Below are 24,099 nucleotides of genomic sequence, written 5' to 3'. Positions count from 1 at the left end.
TCGATTAATCTGTCTGAGTGTGTAAGGAATAAGAAGCAAGTTTCCTGATTTTTCAGCTTCTTAAATGTGAACATTCTCTAGTTTCTCTCATTTTTCAGCTTCTTAAATGTGAATATTCTCTAGTTTCTGTCATTTTTCAGCTTCTTAAATGTGTATATTCTCTAGTTTCTCTCATTTTTCAGCTTCTTAAATGTGAATATTTTCTTGTTTCTGTCATTTTTCAGCTTCTTAAATGTGAATATTCTCTAGTTTCTGTCATTTTTCAGCTTCTTAAATGTGAATATTTTGTAGTTTCTTTGATTTTTCAGCTTCTTAAATGTGAATATTTTCTACTTTCTGTAATTTTTCAGCTTCTTAAATGTGAATATTTTCTACTTTCTGTAATTTTTCAGCTTCTTAAATGTGAATATTTTGTAGTTTCTTTGATTTTTCAGCTTCTTAAATGTGAATATTTTCTACTTTCTGTAATTTTTCAGCTTCTTAAATGTGAATATTCTCTAGTTTCTGTCATTTTTCAGCTTCTTAAATGTGAATATTCTCTAGTTTCTGTCATTTTTCAGCTTCTTAAATGTGAATATTTTCTACTTTCTGTCATTTTTCAGCTTCTTAAATGTGAATATTCTCTGGACAGTTTGACCTTGTGGGGACAAACTTTAAAATGGTTTTAAGACCTGGTTTTAGGATTAGGCATTTAGTTGTGATGGTTCAGATTATGGTAACTGGCTAAAAATAGCATAATGTCAATGATGTGTCCTCACTAAAATATGTGTGTGTGTGTGTGTGTGTGTGTGTTCAGTGGGGCTCTGCCGAGGGACCGCCACGGTTTTCCTGAAAGAGGAAACAAAGAAAAAGACGTTAACATTAAAAAAAAGCACCTGTTTTTGTTCTTATAATTAAAAAAGTCCAAATGAATTGAAACAATATTACATGTTGAAAATGCACATGTGACAAAGTAACTAGTGACTAGTGAGCAATTTAGCTCAAGCTACTTCTTTATTCTTAGACTATATTTCAAATGTAAACAGTGCGTTTTACCACTCGCCTTTTAACAGTGTTTCATTGTGTTAAAGATCAAAGTAACAAAAGGATTTTAAAAACAAGCTTGACGATAACAAATGACAAAAATAACACTCACTACTTGAAATCGTTCTGTGATGGTTAGGGTTATTTACACCTAATATCATATGATTCTTAGGTGGTGAACAAATGAACATATATACATAACTCTTAACTAAAAGGTTTGGTAAAATGATGCAAATCTGCACAAAAATAGACCAAATAAATGAAATAAAATACGATCCTCGGTGCTTCAGGTGTGTTTGCTGTGACTCAGGTGACAGTTTAACTGCAGGACTTTGTGACTCAGCGTTTTCTTTTCTTTTGCATTTTCATTGAATTTGTGAAGTCAACATGTTTCTGAATGTGACCTCTGATGGTCAAGTGAGTTCATCCTCCTCGGATTGGTGTAATCTGGGATTATGTTGACTTCATGTGATTCGTGTTATTGTTTACACCTGTGAAATGTCCCTCAATGGCTTCCGTCGTCCTCTGCTGGGTTTAAAACAGCGACACGGATGTTTGACTTGAGTTATTTGTCCTCCTTTTTGGACATCTTGTGAATTAGATGTGTCAAATGTCTTTCACTAACAAACATGTCCAGCTGCAGCGGTGACGTTCATCTTTACTAAGAAGCACAAACAACGGTTAACTACACGTTTGATTGACAGGTGGTTTCTGCAAAGTGCTGTGGTTAAAAAGAGAAAAAAGTATCAAACAAGGAAAAATAAGTTCAAATCCGAGCTCTGCAAATACATGCGAGGCCGTGCACAGTGGCAACGTATGAATATGGATCATACAGACTCCTGTCGGTGTGTTTCAGATGCACTGAAGATTCCAACAAATCCAGATTCCGATTACTGGAAAACAGAGCAGCCGTTATGTAACAGAGGAGAACAGAACACGCAGGGTTTGAGAAATGTGGGCTAAACTCTCGCGTCTTCTCTGACACATTCTGACACTTCAGTGAGACGCGTGTTAGTCAGTGGGATTTGTGTTTGTGGACCGTTAATCCAAAAAGGTCTACGACAAAACAGAGAATCTTAAAACACACGCGCGCACACACACACACACAGCCAGAGGCGTAACAGCTGAGAATTGGCCATGCTTTGCTAAGCTTTCGTCTCACACCTACAATCTGAAGGTTACGGTCTGAGAATAACGAGACGTGCGGCGCGCTGTGTGCAGAGGAGAGAGCCAACGCTGGTGCGGCATGTAATTTCATTTTACACGACACCCCGCATTATCTCAAGTTCACTCATACAAAGGAGGCGTCCCCTGTGGAAGCACAGCACAAGCTCTCAGTCCCCTCTTCCTCTTCCTCTTCCTCTTCCTCTTCCTGTTCCTCCTCTGACAACGGAGAACATCCACACGAGCAACGTATATTATTACCAGCCACGTGTGTGTGTGTGTGTGTGTGTGTGTCGCCATATGTCGCGCCCGAAAAAAGAAAAAAAGTCAAGAAAAAAAAAACGTGTTTTGTCCCAAACTGACGACACATGACGTGTTGGATGTGACACTACCTCGCGAGGCAGTGTGAAAAAGAACTATTTATATCCTGACAGGAAAAACCCGCTTAAACCCTCAGACGGATCGGAGTTAATGTGATCCTGCTGGGCTAAGAAACAAATCCTGTTCTTCATTTTTGGGGAGGAAAACACAAATACGTATATATTCAGGACACATGTTCCCACACACACACACACACACACACACACACACACACAGCACAGAGCTGAGAGCCATATTTTACTTGACAGTCCATGCTGAGACAATTTCCCAACACGGTTGAACGACAAAGTTTTATTGTTTTCCATTCGCTCCCTTTGAACCGCTAACTCTCTGTATGATGATAATGATTCCTCTTCGGATGAAGTGAAATAAAAAGCAGAGTGAGGAGGTTAGTGGAACGAGACCCGGTCGAGTGGAGTGGCAGGCCGCGTCTGTAGCCTCTCACTCTGAGGCCTGCTGGTGAGTCATGTGTGCTGGGTGTGAGCTCAGAGGGCTCGGTGGGCAGCGTACAGTTCCCCCCTCAAAGCAGCTTTTGTGATGCTGCTGGCTCGAGCGCTCACGCAAGGCCTGGGAGGAGGAGGAGGAGGAGGAGGAGGAGGAGGAGGAAGGAGCTGGCAGCAGCTCTGTGAGGCAGAGTGTGTGCATATAATGCAGGTGTCTCTGCGCTGACTGAAGTTGAGGAGTGAAAATAAGGGTCATATATAAATGTTTTAATGACTGGCGCATGCTGCAACCGCGCATCAGAAGCAGCTACTCATTCATAATTGAGCGTGTGCAGTTTGTGAATTTGTAAATATGTTATTTGCATGTGGTGTAGAAGGAGACGCCTGACAACCCCGCAGGCTGATGTAGCCGCGCGATGCTAGCAGACATGCTAATCACATGTGACTTCAAAATGGCCGACTTTCTCTTAGATTCACGGCACGCCTCCGAGACACGTGTGTCTGTCACATTTGGTTTCTAGGACAGATGATTTAGGGTCTGTCCTGCTTTGTTACTCACATTTAAGTTTCATGTGTTCATGTGTTCATGAGTTCAAGGTGCAGGGTGAGTTAGCACAGTTAGCACAGTTAGCATGAGTTCCAACAAGAAGGTCACTGCATGGTTTGTACACAGTCCTTGACCCTGCACCAGGGTTCTCTACATTAAACAAGACCTGTTGCAGGGATGTAATGGACTGAGTCCAGGAAATGCTCAAGAAATGTTAGGCTGGGTGTCAAAGGTACGGCCCGGGGGCCAGAACCGGCCCGCAGGATGAATTTTTTCAAATTTCACATTACGATTGCAATCTCATCGTAATGTGAAATACAATATTTTTCACTTCCAGACACCTGTGACTAAATGTTTGTGCCTTTACAGACCCAGTGGTCAATTAGGTATAATATTGTTGAAATTGCACTTTTCTTGCTCAAGAAATGTCAAGTTTTGTAAAAAAAAAGATACTTCATTAAATGTAAAACAAAGGAGAAAAATTCTGAGTTCTTGTTGTTGAAAGGTTATTATGCTATTATTTTACTGGTGCAGCCCACTTGAGGTCATATTGTGCTGCATGTGGCCCCTGACACCCCCGTGTGTGTTGTGTAGCCACGTCATTAGCTAACAGAACAAAAAAAACACTACAAACAGATATGTCTCCAAATCATTGTTACAAATCCTGCTCATTAGAAGGAAACTCAGAGGATCTCGTTGTTTTTCAGGGACTCAGGACCAGGACTTGTGATGGACGCGAGAACTAAAGCAGGAGCTGAGTTCTGTGACACGGGAAAAGGTAAGAAATCCGTCACAGTTCAAAGTTCACTCGGCTCGTTTTTTATGAACAAAAACAAAAGAAAAACACGTCTATTTTATTATCACTACTTTATATCACAATTAAAAAAGTGATATAAAATCAATCATAACTTTGACTCTACAACACATAAGAACACACACACACACACACACACCCACCCTCAGGATGTCCATATAAGGAGTTGTGTATTATTCCCAGATATGAAATGAATCCGTAAACAGTGAGAGCACAAATTTACTGTATAAAAATGACTCAGGAATTGTGTTTATTTAAAATGAATGAGGGAGCAGTGCTTAAAACATAATGATCCGTTCACACCCTCAGCTGCTCATTTAAATACAGAGTGTACGTTACATCATCTAAGTGTCCACTGTAGCTGTGTGTGTGTGTGTGTGTGTGTGAGCTCTAAGTTCAGGGACTGGGAGAGGAGGGGGGGGTGGAGTCATCTCGAAGATGTATGTAAAGCCATTTCCAAACAAATGGGCCTGACTGCACGGCAACAGGGAGCGGTGCCATAAGCGTCCGGCGTGCATAATGCCCACATGAATCAAGACTTCCGGGGGCCGCCCGAACGTGACCACACAAGCTCCAATAGTGTGTGCGTGTGTGTGTGTGTGTGTGTCGCACCCGCGTTTGCATATCATCAACAACAGCAGCAGCCCCCCCCCCTCCCCCCCAGCACCCACAGCTGAGTCACTCATCATTATTGTACACGTCTTTGAACCGGGATGAAGCTGCAGCTCAATATAACGCACACATTACTTTGTTACGTAACACAACGTGTGGCACGAGGACACTTTTAAAGGAGCGTACTAGTATTTTTGACAGCTTGCATTTACAGCTGAGGTGTCAAACTGGCGGCCCGCGGGCCACACATGGCCCCCCTATGCGGCTATGTATATAGATATATAGATATAGGTATAGAATAATACAGAATTACACAAAAAAATACTAAATATCAACATTTTTTTTGTGTTTTTTTACGATTGTGAGGTATTTTCATATCAAAACAAACACTTTTAATTTACATTTACACTCTTTTCCTCTGGACCACACTTGATGCTCACTCATCAATTATCATTATTATTATTATTTTAATTTAATGGTGAATGTTTTTAAAGAAAAGCAGATAAACCCATTTACATATCTCACTATAAGTAACACCTAAATTAATTAAATTCATTCAAACTTAGCAAGTTATAAAAGGGCAATTTGTTCATTTTTGGGTGTGAAAGAACTATTATTTTTTTTATGTATTTGTCATATTATACAGTGGATTCTCCAGCTCCAAAACACATCAGCACTGTTTCCAGTGATGTAAAGTTAACTAAATCAGTCATTAAGTGTTTTAAAAAGGGGAATAATGATGGTACTTTTGTGTATAGCACCACTCTGCTGTTCTGCCATCGTCCATTCATCCGTCCTGCACTGCACTGCACTGCACTGGTCCCATTAGAGCTGTAGATTTTCTGCTCATTTGCTAAGCATCATGGATCATCAGACAGACGTCAGTGTGCAGTCTGTCTCTCTGTGTGTGTGTGTGTGTGTGTGTGTGTGTGTGTGTGAATGCATCGCACCTGCACCTCCAACACGTTTGTACGTCGTACACAAACACGCGAGGCTGGCCTGTCTCTGCTACAGCGCAGGCCGACGTCTCCGGTTACCCCTCGTACCCCTGAAGCTCAAACATGTGTCAACAAACTGTGTTTGCATGAATGTAAAAGCCTCTGCGTGTGTGTCTGTGTCTGTGTGTGTGTGTGTGTGTGTGTGTGTGTGTGTGTGTGTGTGCACAATAGTTCTCTCCAGTGCGACACAACAGGGCCATCATTTATCCCTGATTGGGACCGAGGCAGCAGTGTTGGGTTTGCGCTACGGTGCGGCGCTCATAAAGACAGGGAGACGACATTTCCTCCCCATTTCCCTCATGAATATCAGAGACGGAGGCTGCAGCGCCGCCGCCGCCGCCACCACAACAACACATAAGGGAAAATTACAGCCCTATTATTTTATTTGCATTACCTGTAATAGGCAGCATATTGGGCCGCTGTATTTATTACCTTATCAGTGGCGGCTCGGCTGTAAACAGCTGCTGATTTATCGGCCACCCCGGCCCCGGGCCCCCCAGCCCCCCCCGGCCCAAACCTCGCGCATAATTGCTGAGCAAATAGTGCAAACGACTGTTTGTGGCATTATGGTTTTCTGTTGTTTTTCAGGACTTTGTGGGCTTTGCGATGGATTGACCAGACTGAGCCGGGAGAGCGCGTGCAGGCGGCGTCAGTATTGGAGGTTGATGTATCTATCACAGATGGAGGAGGGGGGCGGGGGGGGCGGGGATCTTAGAGGCTAGTTTCTTTTACCTGCTCCTGCTCCTGACTCATATCCAGACAGGGAATCAGAGAATGGCTGTTATTTGTACAGCTTTATATCCAGAGTCACTCCTGTCGGGGGATGCGGTTAGTGTTGTTTTTTCTTTTCTACCTGAGCGGTGAGCGGTGAGCGGTGAGCGGCCGCTTCCATCCAATTATGTTGTTTGTCTTCTCAAAGGCTTCAATACCTCGAGCTTTGAGGATTCACCCACTAACCACCGCCCCCCCCCCCCCCCCCGGTCTTGCTCTTCGCTCTTCTGCTCCCTCTGTTTCACAAAGTTACAAGGAACTCGATCCATTAAGTTGGTGAAATGAGCAAAAAGAAAAGCTTGAGAGAGTGTGTGGGGGGGGGGGGGGGTGGGGGGTTACTGTGCATGCGCCCGCTCCTCTGTTATCCAATTTTACTGGGATTTGGAGTGATTTGCGCCTGCTCCCCCCAGGGAAATAAATACTTTGATTAATGTAATCCTGGGCAGGGAGGTGCCACACAACACCCCCCCCCCCCCCCACATCCTCTGGGAACGCCACTGTTTAACAAACAAAAACAAAAATGGTGGCTACGAAGCAGCCTGTTGGATTTGAGTCTCGTGGATTCAGTTTGTTTGTTAATGGCGCAGCTTAATCACACTATCGTTGTTAATGTGGTTTCACAGAAGAGGAAAACACCGGTGTGACGGTGCTGCTGGAGGTGAAGGTGTGAAGACGTGTGTCCACGCCGCTGTGTGTGTTAGAAAGAGACTAACGGCTAACTTCTGTGAGGCAACCATGGAAGGAGGGAGGGGGGGGGGGGGGGGGGGGGGGGGGGGAGTGGGGGTAAAACAGACAGTCACCTACCCCCACTGCCCCGAACCAGTCACACACAGATGCACTCATGCATCTTTCCTCTGCGTCACTCTCTCTCTCTCTCTCTCTCTTTCCACCACCCCATGACTCAGAAAGCTGCACTTTCATCCTATCTTTGCCAAACTGTACCCCACCAGTCAGTGTCTGTGTGTGTGCGTGTCTGTGTGTGTGTGTGTGTGTGTGTGTGTGTCCCAACCAAGCACCTCCCATTATTTGGCCTCATCTTTTCATCACATCTCAATAAATAACACTAACCTCTCCAACTTTCAGGATTTCAAACGACACCAAACCTCGGCTGGTTTTGAATCTGCTGCTCAGTTTTGTGTCCACAATGCAACACATTATTTTTTAGTGATTTTCTCGGGAAAAAAACACAGATTTCAGGAATTTTAACTGATGCCAAAACACACACACATGGAGGAAATTAAATTACAAATAAAATAATAAAAAAATATGTTCTACAGTCCAGGAATCAGATCCACAACAGGAATCTGTTTTTCTAATTTGTCTTTTTTGTCTAATTCTCACATGTGTTTGTGTATTTTATTGCTTTTTTTGATAGAGTGTGGACAGTGGACGAGTGAGTGGTCATTTAAGGAAGAAACACAATATTTCCCCAACATAATTACTCGTCTATTAACTACATTGACACATTTGAAGGAAATAAAAACACAGCTCTGCCCTTTCACCTCACGTGTGTGTTTCCATTTCGCCACAAAGCCCCTGTTTGGGGCCAAATTATCGTGACAGCCCCATTGATTTCCGATGCCAAGTCGATATAGTGGACTGTGCTGATCCGTGGCCTCGCGGTGGAGCGAGCACTGAGCACCCACGAGAGTCTCTTGTGATCACACTAAACATGTAATCTTTTACCTGCACGTCAGCCCATTTACAAGCTGCAGGCACACAGCGCCGCGTGCACGCGGGCCAATTACTAACCCCACGCAGTGGAAGAAGAGGTGTGTGTAACACTGTATTATTGGCCCTTTTTATTAATAGAATATTAATAAAGTGCTTATGTCTCGAATGAATGGGTTAAGAAAAAAAGGGGGGGGGGGGGGCTCGTTCAACGTCTGAAATTGAAAGCACGTTTAATGCTTACACTGATATCCAGTGTAGCCCATTTAATTAACGGTAGTCGCTACATTATCATTTAAGTGCTCCGAGTTGGATTCGGCTCTAAATCAACGTCGCCCCTGACGTGAGACACACACTCAACGTATGTCGTCTCGGATTAGTGACTGGACCACGCGCGCAAAGGAGGGCGAGGGAAAATAAATTACGCGCAGCCCATAGGCAACTTAAGTGTGGCCATAATTAAAACAGGCAGCAATTGCCTCCATTTAATCTGAATATTGGGTTTGCGGTGCAGGAGCTTCACCCCGTGCACCTTCATCCTTCTTCTGAGAGAGAGATTATAAATCTGCACGTCAGGTGTCAGGAGTTTATGGCGGCTGTAGAGAGTAGAATCAAAGTGATGAGACTGTGAGGATGTTTTATGGGAAGCAGAGGATAGATTAATGTTGTGGGCAATTTGGTGTTTGGTGTCCATCGCAATGTGGACTTTTTTTTATCCCCCACTAAATCACTCACTACATCTATATCTATATCTATATCTATATCTTTATTTTTATTTTTATTATAACTGCATTCTCAAAATGACCATTACCTCAGACTATTTTTACACTCTTAATCTGGTTAAGAGTGCGCAATATGGACACGCATGTGGCACACATGACTGTGCGTGTGTGTGTGAGAGAGAGATTGTCGCTTGTGGTCCTGCAACCTTGATAAATTAGACAATCTGTTCCTGGAATAAATAAATAAATAAATAAATGTCCTCCTGCTACCAATAACCGCCATTGTTCCACAGTGACAGAATTAGCGCATGATGCAGCGTCGCGCACATGCAGTGCTGCTGCTGCTGCTAATGGTAGTGGTAGTAGTGATGCTGCTGCTGCTGCTGATGATGATGAGGAAGAATAACAGTGTAACACTATAAACGGTCAAGCGTGCAGTAGACATTGCAGTGCAACTAATTCCCGGGATGATTCATGACTCCACTCCTGCCCTCATTTGCTAATAATTCTCGCAGTCATATGTTTCCACAAAGACCTGCTGGCTCACACTTATGGCTTATAGGCTCCTGCAGATGGCTACTGGCTCACAAAAAAACAAAAACGCGGGCCTGTCTAATCACTGGCTGTTTGCACATCAACTGTAGCTGCTGCTGTTATTGATAAGCTGCTGCTGCTGTCACCTGATCAATACGCACAGGTCGTTGTTGTTGTTGTTTTTTTTTGACAATGATGGATAGAAATAATAACGTGGGTTTGGATTCACTTTGTGATCAAATCCTTTTTCTTTTTTTTAAATTAAATGAAAATTTGCCTCTGGGATTGAGGGATGAGCCAGAATATAATCTGATCCCGTGTGTGCTGATTCTGATATCAGGCCTACATATGTCCCCCCTCTGAAGGCCGCTGCGTTGGGGGGAAAAATCTGTCCTCATTCAGTCATTTCCTTCCTCTCACCCGGTGATATCTTAATCACCAATCCTGCCATCAGTCCATCTATGTGCGTGTAAACGAGGGCAGTAAACGCACCATGAGAATAGAACACAAACTGGCTTTTTACATGCACATAAATGCATTTATTGATGAAAATGTCAATGAGGTTGTTTCACATTTAAAGCTAAATAAATAAAATAAAAACACGATTGTACTAGAACCAAACTGAATCACTGCAACAGGTTCAGTTGAACGACGATAAACCATATTTAAAATGTGACATAATTCGACTTATTTTGGGGACTTTTATGATTTGCAGCACGTGCAGCGCGTGTGCGTGCGACACCTGGTGGCAGTGATGATGTCTGCGTGGTGTCAAAAGTGACAGACACTGGGTTACATTCAGTGCTGCTGCATGGCACACTAACCCCACACTGCCGTGCGTAAAATAATCTGTGCGTAAAGTAGCGCGTAAAACTCTTCTCTTCCTTTTTACGCACAGGCACAAAGGGATTAATCTGTGATTAATGTTCTTTAAAAAAAAACAAAAAACATCGCGATAACTTTTAAAACCCTGAGATTTATGTAGAGACTCCGAAGTCTAAAATGTCAAAATAAGGCAAACGTAACAAAATGGTTACGAGGGAGTAACAGCGTTACAGTAACGCGTTACCACCGCTGCTGCTGCTGCTGCTGCTTTTGCTGCTGCTGCTTTTGCTGCTGCTGCTTCTTCTTCTGCTGCTGCTGCTGCTGCTGCTGGCCCGGGACACCGAGGCTCTTTTCATCTCGACTCCAGTGCACAAACATACAGCTTAATGCGACTAGTGTTCCCCCCTTTTATTGGGCTCACCATGGCTACCAAGTGCCGGGCTAAGCAATGCACTGGTCATCAATGAAGGGGAGAGGAGTTAACCCGTGAGAAAAAGGAGAGAGGGGGAAAAAAATAACCCCGAAACGACTTTTCCGCAAACTCTGGTTAATGTATGATAGATCCACGCTGTCAGAAAACAGTGAAATGACACGGGGTTTTTTTGTTTTTGTTTTTTTGTTTTAGTCCTAATTGCATGTCAGCGTCTGCTCTTTTTTTTTTTGAAAGTCGTTGTTTTGTTTTTGTTTTTTGTTTTTTTTGTTTTCTCCTCCTCCTACACTCTCTCCTCCTTCAGTCGCTCCTTGGAACAGTTCCAGATAGATAAAATAAAGACAAAATGCTCAGCACTCGTTAAAATCCAGGCTGTGGATGAGTGCAGATTAGGACGGAGCTGCTGCTGCTGCTGCTGCTGCTGCACATAAACTTTAAACAAACTTTACAGCGGCAGCGAGATCGATTTATATGAAATGATTTCATATTGCTCTTGCCTACGCGATCCCTCTGGAGTATTCAACCTAAGGGTCTCTCTTTCTCTCTCCCTCCCTCCCTCCCTCTCTCTCTCTTCTTTCTCTTTCTCTCACACCCCCTCCCTTCACCTCTCTCCTCTCTCTCTCTCTCTCCCTGCTTAAAATGTGATTGATTGCACTTTTCTCCGGTGGACATTCACTACAAAACAGCACAGCTTATCCATCTGCCAGCTATTTATTTAAAAAAAAAAGGGAAAGGAAAAAAGGACAAACAGCGGCGCGCGTATTGATTTTTACGCATTCGGTTAAAAAAAAGAAAAGGCTTCTTTTAATCCGTTTTAAGGTTCAACATATAACGTGGCTGCACAGAGAAAGACGAGAATCCAGAAATAATCACGTAAAGCAACGAGGAATCGTGATGTGACAGTGGAGAAATGCGCGAGGAGGCGATACACGGTGAACAATCCTCCCCTCCCCGTGCGTAAAAGGGAAAGAAAAATAAAAAAGACACCAACAAAATCTGCAGAAATGATTGTTGACTTACCTTGTGTCCAAAAAAAGACGAGGAAATGTCTCCACATTGTTCGCGTGGCGTCTGTAAATGGTTATCTCCCTTCCCTGCGTCTCCGTGCGCCCTAAGATTTTCTTTCCTCTGCCTCAACTGAGCAGGAGCACTCCTCGGCTCCCGCTATTATTTTCACTAAAATATATGAAAATTTATGCAAATGAAAATCAGCACTAACTGTTCGTCTCTTGTTATACTTGGGGATGATTTTTTTTCCCTCTCCCCCTTTCTTTTTTTCTTTTTGCATATAAAATAAATGAACTCCCCCAGCAGGGAAGTTGGGGACCTTTTTTTTTATATAATAAGCAAATAAATAATAAACACATCATATATCAGAGAGGGCTGCTTTTTTATACCCGCGCTCTGTGGTTTCTGGAGCTTTTCATGAAGTTTTTTTTTAATTCCTCCTTTTATATATATATAATTCTTTTTATTATTCTGTGTTGAACATGTCATGGAGCATGTTCACCCTCGCTGTCACGTCTCTGCTGGCCGCCTGAGACGCCCTCTCTGAGCGTGCGTGTGCGCATTGAACAGCAGTGATTTAGACAGAAATCCTCACTGTATATTAATGAATGCAGGGGCCCCCGTGGCTCTGGCCCCTAGCCTGTGCCTTTTCAATGTAAACAATTCCACGAGGCTCCCTCGGTTTTGAGCTGAGTCCAAATAAAACTCTACTGAGAGAAAGAGGAAAAGAGGAAGAGCTGGCACCCTGTTCACAATCCCCCTCCTCATATTTGCCCTTAAATCCCCTCCCGCAAACACGTGTGTGTTTGTCAGGGTTTAAGACGCAGACATGTTGAGTTCTGACCTGTCAGGAAATCACCTGCCACAGGTCAGGTGTGTGTTCCACGGCACTGCAGACACTGTGACAGGAGGGGTTGACTGTACTGTATATATCTGGCACTTGTTACCACCTATGGGTGAGTCCAAAGGCGCAGGGGTCCCACGCATGCATCCACAAAGGCCTCATTCATTCGTCTCTGGGCTCATGTGGTCATCTTGTATCTGTGGAGGTTATTTATTATTAATTTTTCCAGCGTCGCCACCCTGCACGCACAAATCCCCAAAGGACTGCTCAATTTGCCCTTGTTTTGGTTGCCACTTACTTTCTCTTTCACTACAGTGCTCCACCGAGTTTGCCTGTGTGAATGTGTGTGTGTGTGTGTGTGTGTGTGTGTGTGTGTGTGTGTGTGTGTGTGTGTGTGTGCGTGTGCGTTTTTACGCATGGAAGCGTCTCCGCAACCTTTGTGCGTTAACTCCTGAGGAGCCAGTGGTGGCCTCCTCAATCTGCACACCCGGGCCACGAGTGACCGCATTTATGCATCTGTTTGAGTGTAATGAAAGTGAACATCAACATGTAAAATATGCCAGATTATACTGTAGCCACTGGCCAAATTATGCATATGTAATCCCTATAGGCAGGTTGGTGGAATAAGGACATACATTCAAATGTAAGAAAAACAAAAGACAATAACAATAATCCCACTAAATAAGGAGAGGAACTAGTTAAGGAAGATAGTTTCAAGGTGATTAATGGACCAAACATGTAAATTTGCAAGGGAAATTGAGTAAATTGCACTTTTGTATAAAGAGTCAGAATTCAATATTGATACATAAACACAGAGGCACCATGTGGTCACAGGTCAGGTTGATTCTTTGGTTTCTAATGTTTGTATTCAAGTGTGGAAAGTGTGACATGGAAGTGTGTGTGTAGCCATAATATAATACACACACAAGTATATAGAATTATGAAATCTGTCACGTGCCTCTTTTTCAAATACACAGTGACCCCAAAATTTGATGCATCTAAGATGTTTTTTTGTTTTTTCTTCAATCATCATAAACTTTATTTACTGAAGCATCTTTTTTCCTCCTTTACAAAATTGGCCTTTAGGGAATTATACATCTGATGCTTTATTACACAATCATCATTCTCATCGATATAGATGTTCTCAGAAACCCAGATCTGGAGAGAAAAACAGAAGATACACACTGTAAATATCCATATTTATGATGAGCATTTGTGTTAAAAGTCATGTTTTCTCTGCACATGAATCTTTTTTTTGGCTTTTACGCACAAAATAAACAGTCTTTCATGTCAAACTTTAGGTCATTATTTATCGAGCTCCTCTGTTTGTGGAGCTTGAACTGTACCTCAGCACTGTTTACTAGCGACCAAGTTCTTCTCTCCCCCCGTTTTGTTTGGACTGCAATTAAAAATCAGCCAATCGGAACAGCCGGAAGGAGGGCTCGTGCGCCCGGAGCAAGGCTGGCTAGAGCTGCCAATCACACCCCGGGTAACCAATCAACGGGGACGCACGGGGTAAACATCCGCGCGTCGTGGGGAGGGGGGAGTGGGTGGAGGGGGTGAGCGCGGGTGAGGTGGACGTAGGGAGGGTGGGGAGCGAGGGGGCGGGACTACACCGCTCGTCAGGGGGAGAGAGAGACGGAGAGAGAGAGGTGGAGAGAGAGAACAAGCGAATGAGAGGAGAGGCTCGCGAGCAGCGCCGCGCACCGTTCTACTGGACTGTACTTGAACGGGAGTTTGCGGTTTGGCAGGTTTATATACATCAAAACAGAACAAAGAGAGAGGCTCCACAGTGCTATAAAAGAAGAGAGAGAAAAGAATAAAGCGACGGAGACTGAATTACAAAAGAGCCGAGGACACTCTGCTAATGATTTTCACATCCAAAGGGGACATAAACTGGGACTTTGTGCATTGTGGACAATTTGCGAGGCTTATTTTTTTTTTTTGGTTATGTTTTGTGTGTTTTTTCTGCGACCTCCGAAAGTTTGTTTGGGACAACTCAGCCGTTTTTTCCCCTGTTTTTTTTCAAAATGTATATTTGAATTTTAATTCCCTCGCAGTGTGAAACTTTCCAAAGGGACTGCACATGGTTTCAAAGGGCTTTTGAAAAATCCTGGATATTTTTTTCTTTCTAATTCGTCCACCTCCACGCAGACGTGTTTGAACTAGAATGTTGTAAATACATGCGGATTTTATTCACTTTTTCTGTCGTCGCTGTTGAAGCTTTTTTTTCCCCTGGCGTCTCTTTTTACGCACGTCGATGCGTATTTGCCCCCCAAAAAAACTACCCATACTTTTAAAGTTTGAATAATTCATGAGATACAATTTGCCCGCTCGTAAGAAGTGACTGTAGAAAGGGAGGGGGGTTATCCACAAACATATTCATAAGGGTTGACGGAATGGCCACCGCGGCTTCCAATCCCTATCTGCCCAGCAATAGCATCTTATCATCCGGCTCCATCGTGCACTCTGACTCGGGAGGTGGTGGCATGCAGCCGGGGAGCGCTGCGGTTACCTCGGGGTCTGGGGGCTACAGAGGAGACCCCTCGGTCAAGATGGTGCAGAGTGACTTTATGCAAGGCGCAATGGCAGCGAGCAACGGGGGACACATGCTGAGCCATGCCCACCAGTGGGTGACATCGCTGCCTCACGCCGCAGCGGCGGCAGCAGCAGCCGCGGTCGCTGCAGCTGAAGCCGGATCCCCGTGGTCGTCGAGTCCCGTCGGTATGACGGGCAGCCCGCAGCAGCAGGACGTGAAAAACTCCGGCAGAGACGATCTGCACACGGGCACCGCGCTGCACCACAGGCCGCCGCACTTAGCTCCCCACCAGACTCACGCCGGCGCTTGGGGGAGCACGACTGCGGCGCACATTAACTCCATATCCGGGGGCCAGCAGCAGCAGCAGTCGCTGCTCTACTCCCAGCCGGGAGGCTTCACTGTGAACGGGATGCTGAGTCCCGGCAGCCAGAGCCTGGTGCACCCGGGCTTGGTGAGGGGGGACACCCCGGATCTGGACCACGGCAGCCACCACCACCACCATCACCACCAGCATCCGCATCACCAGCACCACGGCGTCAACAGCCACGACCAGCACTCGGACGACGACACGCCGACCTCGGACGACCTGGAGCAGTTCGCCAAGCAGTTCAAGCAGCGGAGGATCAAACTGGGCTTTACGCAGGCGGACGTCGGCTTGGCTTTGGGCACGCTGTACGGGAACGTTTTCTCTCAGACGACCATCTGCAGGTTCGAGGCTCTGCAGCTCAGCTTCAAGAACATGTGCAAGCTCAAGCCTTTGTTGAACAAGTGGCTGGAGGAGGCCGACTCGTCCACGGGAAGCCCCACCAGCATCGACAAGATCGCGGCGCAGGGGAGGAAGCGAAAGAAGCGCACGTCCATCGAAGTGAGCGTCAAGGGGGCTTTGGAGAGCCACTTCCTAAAATGCCCCAAACCCTCGGCGCAGGAGATCACCTCACTGGCGGACAACTTGCAGCTGGAGAAAGAGGTGGTTAGAGTGTGGTTTTGCAATAGGAGACAGAAGGAGAAACGGATGACGCCCCCAGGAGTGGCACAGACGCCGGAGGATGTGTACTCTCAGGTCGGCAATGTGAGTGCAGAAACACCGCCTCCCTCCATGGACTGCAAAAGAATGTTCAGTGAAACATAGAACAGAATATTTTATATCAAATTAAAACTGATTTTAAAAAAGAAAAACACACAGACTATCATCCCCCCCCACCACCACCACCACCACCACCCTTACCCACCCCCAGCCCAGGATAGACACCATTTTTTTTGATACTGTGATTGTGAGAGAATATGAAATGAAAAAAAAAGTGTTATCTATTTTTCACCAGAAAAAGAAAAGAAAAGAAAAGAACAGCAACATTTTCCTCCCAAAAATCCCAGAATTCCCCCCTCAGAATCAGAATCAGAATCAGAAAAACACTGAAAAACGCTTTACCTTTTTTTTTGTCCAGGCCCTGAAAAAAATGTCTTAACCTAAAAGGTTCCTTTTCCTTCTGCTTTTTTCTTTCAGGGGCATTTTTTAGTAGATTACTTAAAAGATGCAAGTGAGGCGAGCGACCAGAGGGTGACAACCACAAGTTCATTCCACCAGGTAATTTTGGCGCATTAAGACACACCGAGAGGAAACCAAGTGTTGTTCTTTTTTTATTATTATTATCACTATTATTATTATTATTATTTTCTTTACCCCCCCTGCAAAAATACCCCCCTCCCCTTCCATAACCCTGTGTTTGATTGAAGAAACAAAGGAGCAGGCATTTTGGATGTTTAGAAATGGGACTGAACCCTGCTCCTCCTCCTCCTCCTCTTCCTCCTCTCCATGCTCAACAATAACAGAGAGGAAAAACTGCAACAAAATGAAGAGGAGTCCACGAAGCTTCCATCACGATTTAGAGCTACTTGTGTTTTTTTGGTGGATTGTTTCATTTACAAATGGAGGATTAGGGATTATTTTTCTTTTTTTTAAAAAAAAAAAAAAAAACACACACGAGGCCCTCATGAAAGAAAGACCAGGACCAGGACTGTCCACGCCTGATCGCAAAGATCACCCTGTTTTTTTTTTTATTATAATAATAATAATAATTATTATTATTATTTGAAGGACTTTGACACCGTGAGTGGATTTCTCTCTCTCTCTCTCTCCCCCCTCCCTCCCCCTCTCACCTTTTTCAACAAATAGAGAATAAGACATTTGAAAAAGACTCGAGCTGCACTTATTTAAGGAAAATGAAAAAAAAATTGGGGGGAAATTTTGTTGCCAAGTGTGACTGAGTGAGTGTGGATTATATGAATGCTGCTCTTTCTAAGCAGCGTTTCTTTGGTAGGTTTTAATAAACAAAACAAAAAAACTCTGTAAAGCCGGCAATATAGATTACACACTCCAGATCAGATGCTGATCCTGAGTGATTTACTTTATATTTTTCATCAGAATGACTTGTTTTAATATGGTAATTTATTTCCCCCCCCCCCCCCTGGAACTTTGTTATGTAAGATGTTTTTCCCCCTCTACACACACACACACACACTTCTTGTTTTTATTATTATAATTTGTTCTTTTCTTATAAATATATATTTCGTTGTTGCCCTTATTTGTTTAGTTTTTGTATTATTATTATAATTATTATTATTATTATTATTATTATTCTCATTTCTTAAAAGGAGCACAAATCACCCTGAGCTGACATTGACCGTTGTTCTTCTAGGTAATAATAAGGGTATATTTTGATGTGATCATTTGATTGTAATTTAATTTTCAGTAGTGGTTCCGTGCGAGCTGATTGAGACACAATAAATTTGTTAGAATGAAATACAGTCATGTTGTGTTTTCACCTTGGTATTTTGTTATTATTATTTGTGTTATTTGCAGCAGCAGCAGCAGCAGCAGAGAGTGGATTAAGCTGCGAGAAAAGAAAACACAGGAAACATTCCACCCTTCACAGTAAAATACAGTCATTTCAATACAAATACTTAAAAAAATAGGATTGTTTGTGTTTTAAGAGCGACATGTTTCACCAACGTTTATTACCATAATGCCATAACTGTGTGTGTGTGTGTGTGTGTGTGTGTGTGTTAGCATTTAAATGGAGCAGCAGTAGCAGCAGCGCGCGCGCGGCTCGTTTGTTTGTTTACATGTTTGCTGCCTCTGCCTCTCCAGGCCTTGGAGCCCACGAGCTCAGCCTGCAGCGTGGACAACACTCACTCACTCACTCACTCACACACACCCACTGAATTCCATTTTGTGACGTGTGTGTGCACGCGGGATTAAAAGGTTTCTCAGAGAAAAATGTGACATTTGTACATATAATATACTATAATGTAATGCATTATAATGTCATGCGTGACGTGGAACATTCACTGCGTCACAAACACGTATTTTGAATTAAAGAAAACAACGTCAGATTTAATCTGATTTATTCCCATTAATCTTTTAAGAGTGGGAGATTATAAACATGAATGCAAAACAAACAAAAATGACACTGTTATATACTTATTTGGTATGTTTACACGCACGTGCAGCTCCATTTACAGGTGTGGGAGTCATGTATCATAGATGTTGTTTTAGTGGTTACACACACACACACACACTATATTTCATGTGTCACTCAGAGTTAAGGAGAGTCCACGCGGGCTCCACGAGGATGAATCGACCACATTAACACCAATAATACCATAATATCTATAGATAGAGAGATATATTTAAAATGTATATACATTTTTTCGTAGTTTTTTCGTCTCCATGGCTACAAGAGACAAAATGTGTTTCTAACTTTTAATCTTTTTTTATTCTCTCTCTATTCTCTCTTCTTGCCTCGCGCCTATTCAGCAAAACTCACAGAACGTGTCCCCTCGCGCTGCAGGATTTTTGAATTTCGCGGATGATTTCCCTTACTAGTTGCTTAGCAACTGAATTCAACGACACGGGAGGAAGAAGTATAGGCGTCATTTTTCTTTGTCTCCATTAGTAAAAAAGTGGCACCGTGCATGTGTGTGTGTGTGTGTGTGTGTGTGTGTGAAGACACCGCGTGTGTACACACACATGCAACTCCACATTTAATTTTCTTTCTTTTTTTTGTTTATTTACAAATACAAATGTATGCTTTTTAGGGGACATTTTTTTTGTTTGTTTTTTTAATTATTTATTATTATTTGGGATTATTTTCGTAAATTCTGCACCAACAGAATAAAAGTACAAATCAAATTTGTCCAAAAATGATGCTGATATTTTATGTTGTTGTTTGCACTTGCTCGTGCAAATGCAGTCACGTGACGCTCGCGACACCTCAGCCTATAGCCGCTGCTGCTGTCTTTATTGACAAAGTAACGTAGAACATGCAGCAGCAGGAACCTGCGCGTGAAGAGCACGAGCACGTCATGAAATATACAAATCTTCTCCTCCTCCTCCTCCTCTTCTTTCATTCTGAGCTAAGCGACACAAAAAGAGTTTCAAATCTTATAATGGGTTTTGATCCGCTTATTCTGCAACAGCTTTGCCTTTTTTCATGGCTCCTCAAACACCATGTTGGCAGCAGCGTGCGCGTGCGTGCGTGCGTGCGTGCGTGGGTCTATCTGTGTGTGTGTGTGTGTGTGTGTGTGTGTGTTATTAATTGAAAACACCACTGGCCTAACACACACTAACAAAGTGGTCGCGTTGTTCACACATGTGGCCTTTTTTTAAAAAACAACAACAAGAGTGTCTGTCATACAGATGCACGTGTGCGCGTGAGTCATGTTTAATGATCACTATTTCCACACGTGGGCATTTAATGACTCACAATAATAGATTTAAGGCTTAAACTTCAGTGTTCATGTGTTGCTTCCACTCTTAAAGGTGCATTTCTCAGAATTGAACCCTGGTTTGAATTCATACACTCAACACCAAGTGCAGTAGAATCACTTTGAGGTTGTTTTATAGGGTTTTTAAAGGTGCAGTTGCTGTGTGTGTGTGTGTGTGTGTGTGTGTGTGTTTACTTCACGTGTCACGCGCATGAATATGGATCACCGTCCTGAGCAGTGCTTGCTCTCCACAGGAGTGCTTTCCACGTCCACGCGGGTTTATCTGGGGGAAAAATAATACAATCCAGTGTATCCAGGTATTACAATATATAAACACACATGTTTTAATGTTTAAATAAAATCGCATATTTAGTATTTGCACATAAACCACATTATTGTTATTGTCAGTATTATTATTACCTTGGAGCTAGGGTTGAGATTGAAGGACAGTAAACAAAGTTGGGAGATGATAGTAAAAATATTATTATTATTATTATTATTGTTATTAATAATAATAATAATAATAATAACAATAATAATAATCATAATAATAACAATAATAATAATAATAATACTACAGGCCTGCGTGTAAATACAGATTATCAAGTGTCCTTTCTGGCAGTAGCAGCAGCAGAAGACTGCGCAGGAAAAGAAGAGGAAGGGTGAAAAGAAGAAGAAGAAGAAAGAGGAGGATGGTTTCAAATAAATGACGTGACTCTCGGGGGTTTCCTCTCTAAATTGTGAAGGTCATGGTTTTGTGAGCAGGCAGCGTGGATACAGGCAGGTAGAGGAGGAGGTGAATGGAGTCTGAATGGAGCTATATATATATATATATATATATATATACATACATATATATAAGTACATATATGTGTATGTACTCAGCTCATCTGCTTGTCTGCATTTCAAAAGCGCCTAAAAAACCTGCTGTGCATGTTTTTCTTTTCTCTTTTATTTGATATTCACCCACATCCTCTCTCTAATCATACAATAAAAGGACAGAACGACAACATGCGCTGTTGTTATTGTAGTTATTTTTAATCAACAATTCAAATACATGTGTCACTGTGGCAAAACGGGAAACAAAATTCTATGTGGAATTTCAAAATAAAGGCGAAAACGTGTAAAACGTTTTATATCATGTTGTGAAATTATAGGTAAATAAAAAAATATGTTCTCATAATGTTTATAGTTTAAATTAATGATAATATATCTTCATTTATTCTTAATAAGTAAAGTTTTTTAACTATTATGTGCAAACTGATAATATTTATATTATATTATTATAAAGAAAAATACACATTTGCTTTATAAACAAATGACGAGACTCTCTTTATAAAGTCAAACTTATATTTTTCTTTTATTACTGGTCATTTTCTCTCTCATATGCACACAACAGTGTGTTTTAATGAGATTATATTTCCAAGGAAATCTTTATTTCGCTTTTGCTTTGGGGTTTCTTGCCAAAAAAATAATAATATTGGATAATGATAATAAAAAGAATAAGAATAATAATAACTTAGTTTTGTACAAGTTGTGTTCATTTATTGTCTCAGTTTTAATACTTTAAGTTTTTCCTTTGGTCAAAACATGTCCACACACACACACACACACAGTGTCCACACACACACACAGACACACACAGTGTCCACACACACACACACACACACAGTGCCCACACAATAACTCTGTTTGCACGTCACTCTCAGTTGAATATGAATAAATGTTCAACATTGAAACCTCTAGTTTCACAACCTCCTATCATCAAACCTTGAATTTAAATAATTCATTAATGATTTATTTTATTCAAACACATACTGTATAATCCACTGTATTTTTAAAAAAACTTAAAAAAAACAAAAAACAAGGCCTCTCCTCTCTCCTTTATGATGAATTCCACAGGCGTAATTGCTCCTCTGCTGCAGCTTCCCTGGCCTTACAGCGCCACCCAGTGGCTGCTTCAGCTGCCTCCACAATGCAAACGCTGCTGTGTGTGTGTGTGTGGCTTTATCATTATTATTATTATTATTATTATTAGTATCATATATACATTCCTTCACCATAAGGTAAATAAATAAAGATGAAGATTTAGATTTTCCTTTGTGCCAGTTTTCATGTTTTTAGGAAACAAGAATTCTGTATTTGATCCAAAGCTGAAACAGCGAATTTAAAATACGTGACATTTGTGTTTCATAATAATACAAGTGCATTATTGCATATTGTCAGTGGGTTTTTTCAGATTCTTAAATGTGAATATTTCCTGGTTTCTTTGCTCCAAATGTCATTTTTTTGGTTTTTGGTTTAAAGTTCTCGATTCATGGTTCATTAGTTGCAGTCCTTTATCATCACACCGTAAATGTGAAGAATGCACACATCCATCATTTCACAGAGTTTGGGAAATCAAACGGATTTAACTGCAAAAAAAAAACCAGACATATTATTTTGTGAAAATCAGCTCAGAGTGTGTGAGAATATTTGTGACACATTTGTTATGGCCCTTATTTATTTTCTGTGTGTGTAATATATTTTTCTGTTCTATAAGAAAAATAATCCAGCGTGTGCTTATTTTTAGTGATCTTGAGCAGGTTCCATTAAGAAAAGCATAGAAGTAACTTTCATAAATGATGTAAATTCTGCATTAACATGCAAAGAGTTTGCTTTGTTTATTTCACAAATAACGAATAATAATATAGTAACATAATAAAGTAACAAGGAACGTGTTCTGGGAAGTATCAAGAATAAATTAAGATTAAAAAAAATAAAATAAAATAAATAGGAATATACAGAGCTCACAGTCTCATACGTGCGCCATCTTGTTTTCGGGGTCAAATTTGTGTCACTGATCCCCTGCTTTGTGCGTTGTCATGGCAACCAGGAAGCTAGTTAGTGTGGTTTTTTTTCCACATATTCTACTGTTGTTCATTTGCATGACATGATTAGAGGCAGTGTGTGTGTGTGTGTGTGTGTGTGTGTGTTTGGGAAAACATCCTCATGAAACCTCTGAGGATTATTTGAGCTACTTAGTTGACGCTGATGTTTGCGATTCCGTGTTTTCGACGTGTACGTGGAAGAGGAATGACGTCATTTCGTGGGAGAGAAGCTGAAATCTTAAGCATAAAGGCTGGAAACGCATGAAAAAGAATATCTGCAAAGTTGTCGTGCATCGATCGCTCGTGGTTTGTCCGGAAATTCCTCAACAATATGTTTCATTTTAAACACAATCAAACGCTCCTTTAAAGCAGTGACTTTCCCTTCTGAAATCCAGCAAAGGGAGAAAAACAGTTATTAAAAGGAAACATTATCCCTGCAGGGAGTTTATCAGGACCTAGTGGCATGAGAGGCATTTGTACATAAAGTTATCTTTGAACACATTGCCCACTGATGCTAAGTGCAGCCTGTGATGTGAAAACTTCGCGGTCCCAGCCCGCAGTCCCTCTACGCCGGGAAATTGAACCCAGCTCCACCCCGCATCCAGCCGGGCCTCGCGTCTCGCAGCGAGAGCTCGGCTGCTTCCAAAAGCCTCGTGTCAAAAAGCTGGTCAGCATTTCAAAGGACTCCGAACGTTTCGCGGAGACTGACGCCCACGTCCGCCAGCCAGCCGGTGCCAACAATCGCTGTTTATGCTGGCGCCGAGAGCATCGCGCGGGGAATGGGATTCAGACGCTGCCAAGTAATGACTTACTAACCTCAAAAAAGTAGAAGAAGAAGACGAGATTCTCCAAAGACACGGCCAGGACTTTAGGAGCGAGGGAAAGTGAGAGATTCTGAGGCAGACGTGTTCAGGTAGAGGGACTTTCTGGGTGTTTAGGAGTTTCCTGTAGAGTCATCACACTCAACATCGTCAAATTAAACCTGTCACTTCACCCACAAACAACTATGTTTGGTAACTTCCGGAGACGCCGAAAACTACGTTAGCACGAACTCTGAGCAATCGCTGGAGGCCTCAAACGTTCAAGTGCACTTCCAGGCTCGGTCTTCTCCTGCATCTACAGCGATCTCAAAAACCAAT

The 24,099-nt window shown here is 42.5% G+C and overlaps 1 protein-coding gene and 1 long non-coding RNA gene across 3 annotated transcripts in view; both read left to right on the top strand.

The window, feature by feature from the left end:
- Nucleotides 1-24,099, top strand: part of LOC131450593 (uncharacterized) — a 153,379-nt gene that overhangs the window by 128,563 nt on the left and 717 nt on the right. The window contains exons 5-6 of one of the 2 annotated variants that reach the window (XR_009235501.1): nt 4,266-4,336; nt 16,828-16,908. This is a non-coding gene — a long non-coding RNA (uncharacterized LOC131450593). Of the gene's footprint in view, nt 1-4,265; nt 4,337-16,827; nt 16,945-24,099 lie in introns of those variants that run through there. The other variant, XR_009235496.1, reaches the window with a different exon arrangement.
- On the top strand, nt 14,532-16,463 carry pou3f3b (POU class 3 homeobox 3b). The gene is given in 2 exon segments (XM_058622226.1): nt 14,532-16,417; nt 16,420-16,463. Coding segments are annotated over 2 exon segments (1,260 nt in total). The 5' UTR covers nt 14,532-15,186; the 3' UTR covers nt 16,449-16,463.

Source organism: Solea solea, chromosome 2 (assembly GCF_958295425.1).
Source record: "Solea solea chromosome 2, fSolSol10.1, whole genome shotgun sequence".
NCBI classification, from domain to species: Eukaryota; Metazoa; Chordata; class Actinopteri; order Pleuronectiformes; family Soleidae; genus Solea; species Solea solea.
Note: the sequence above shows the minus strand (reverse complement) of the source record. Positions and strands in the feature narration are given on the sequence as shown.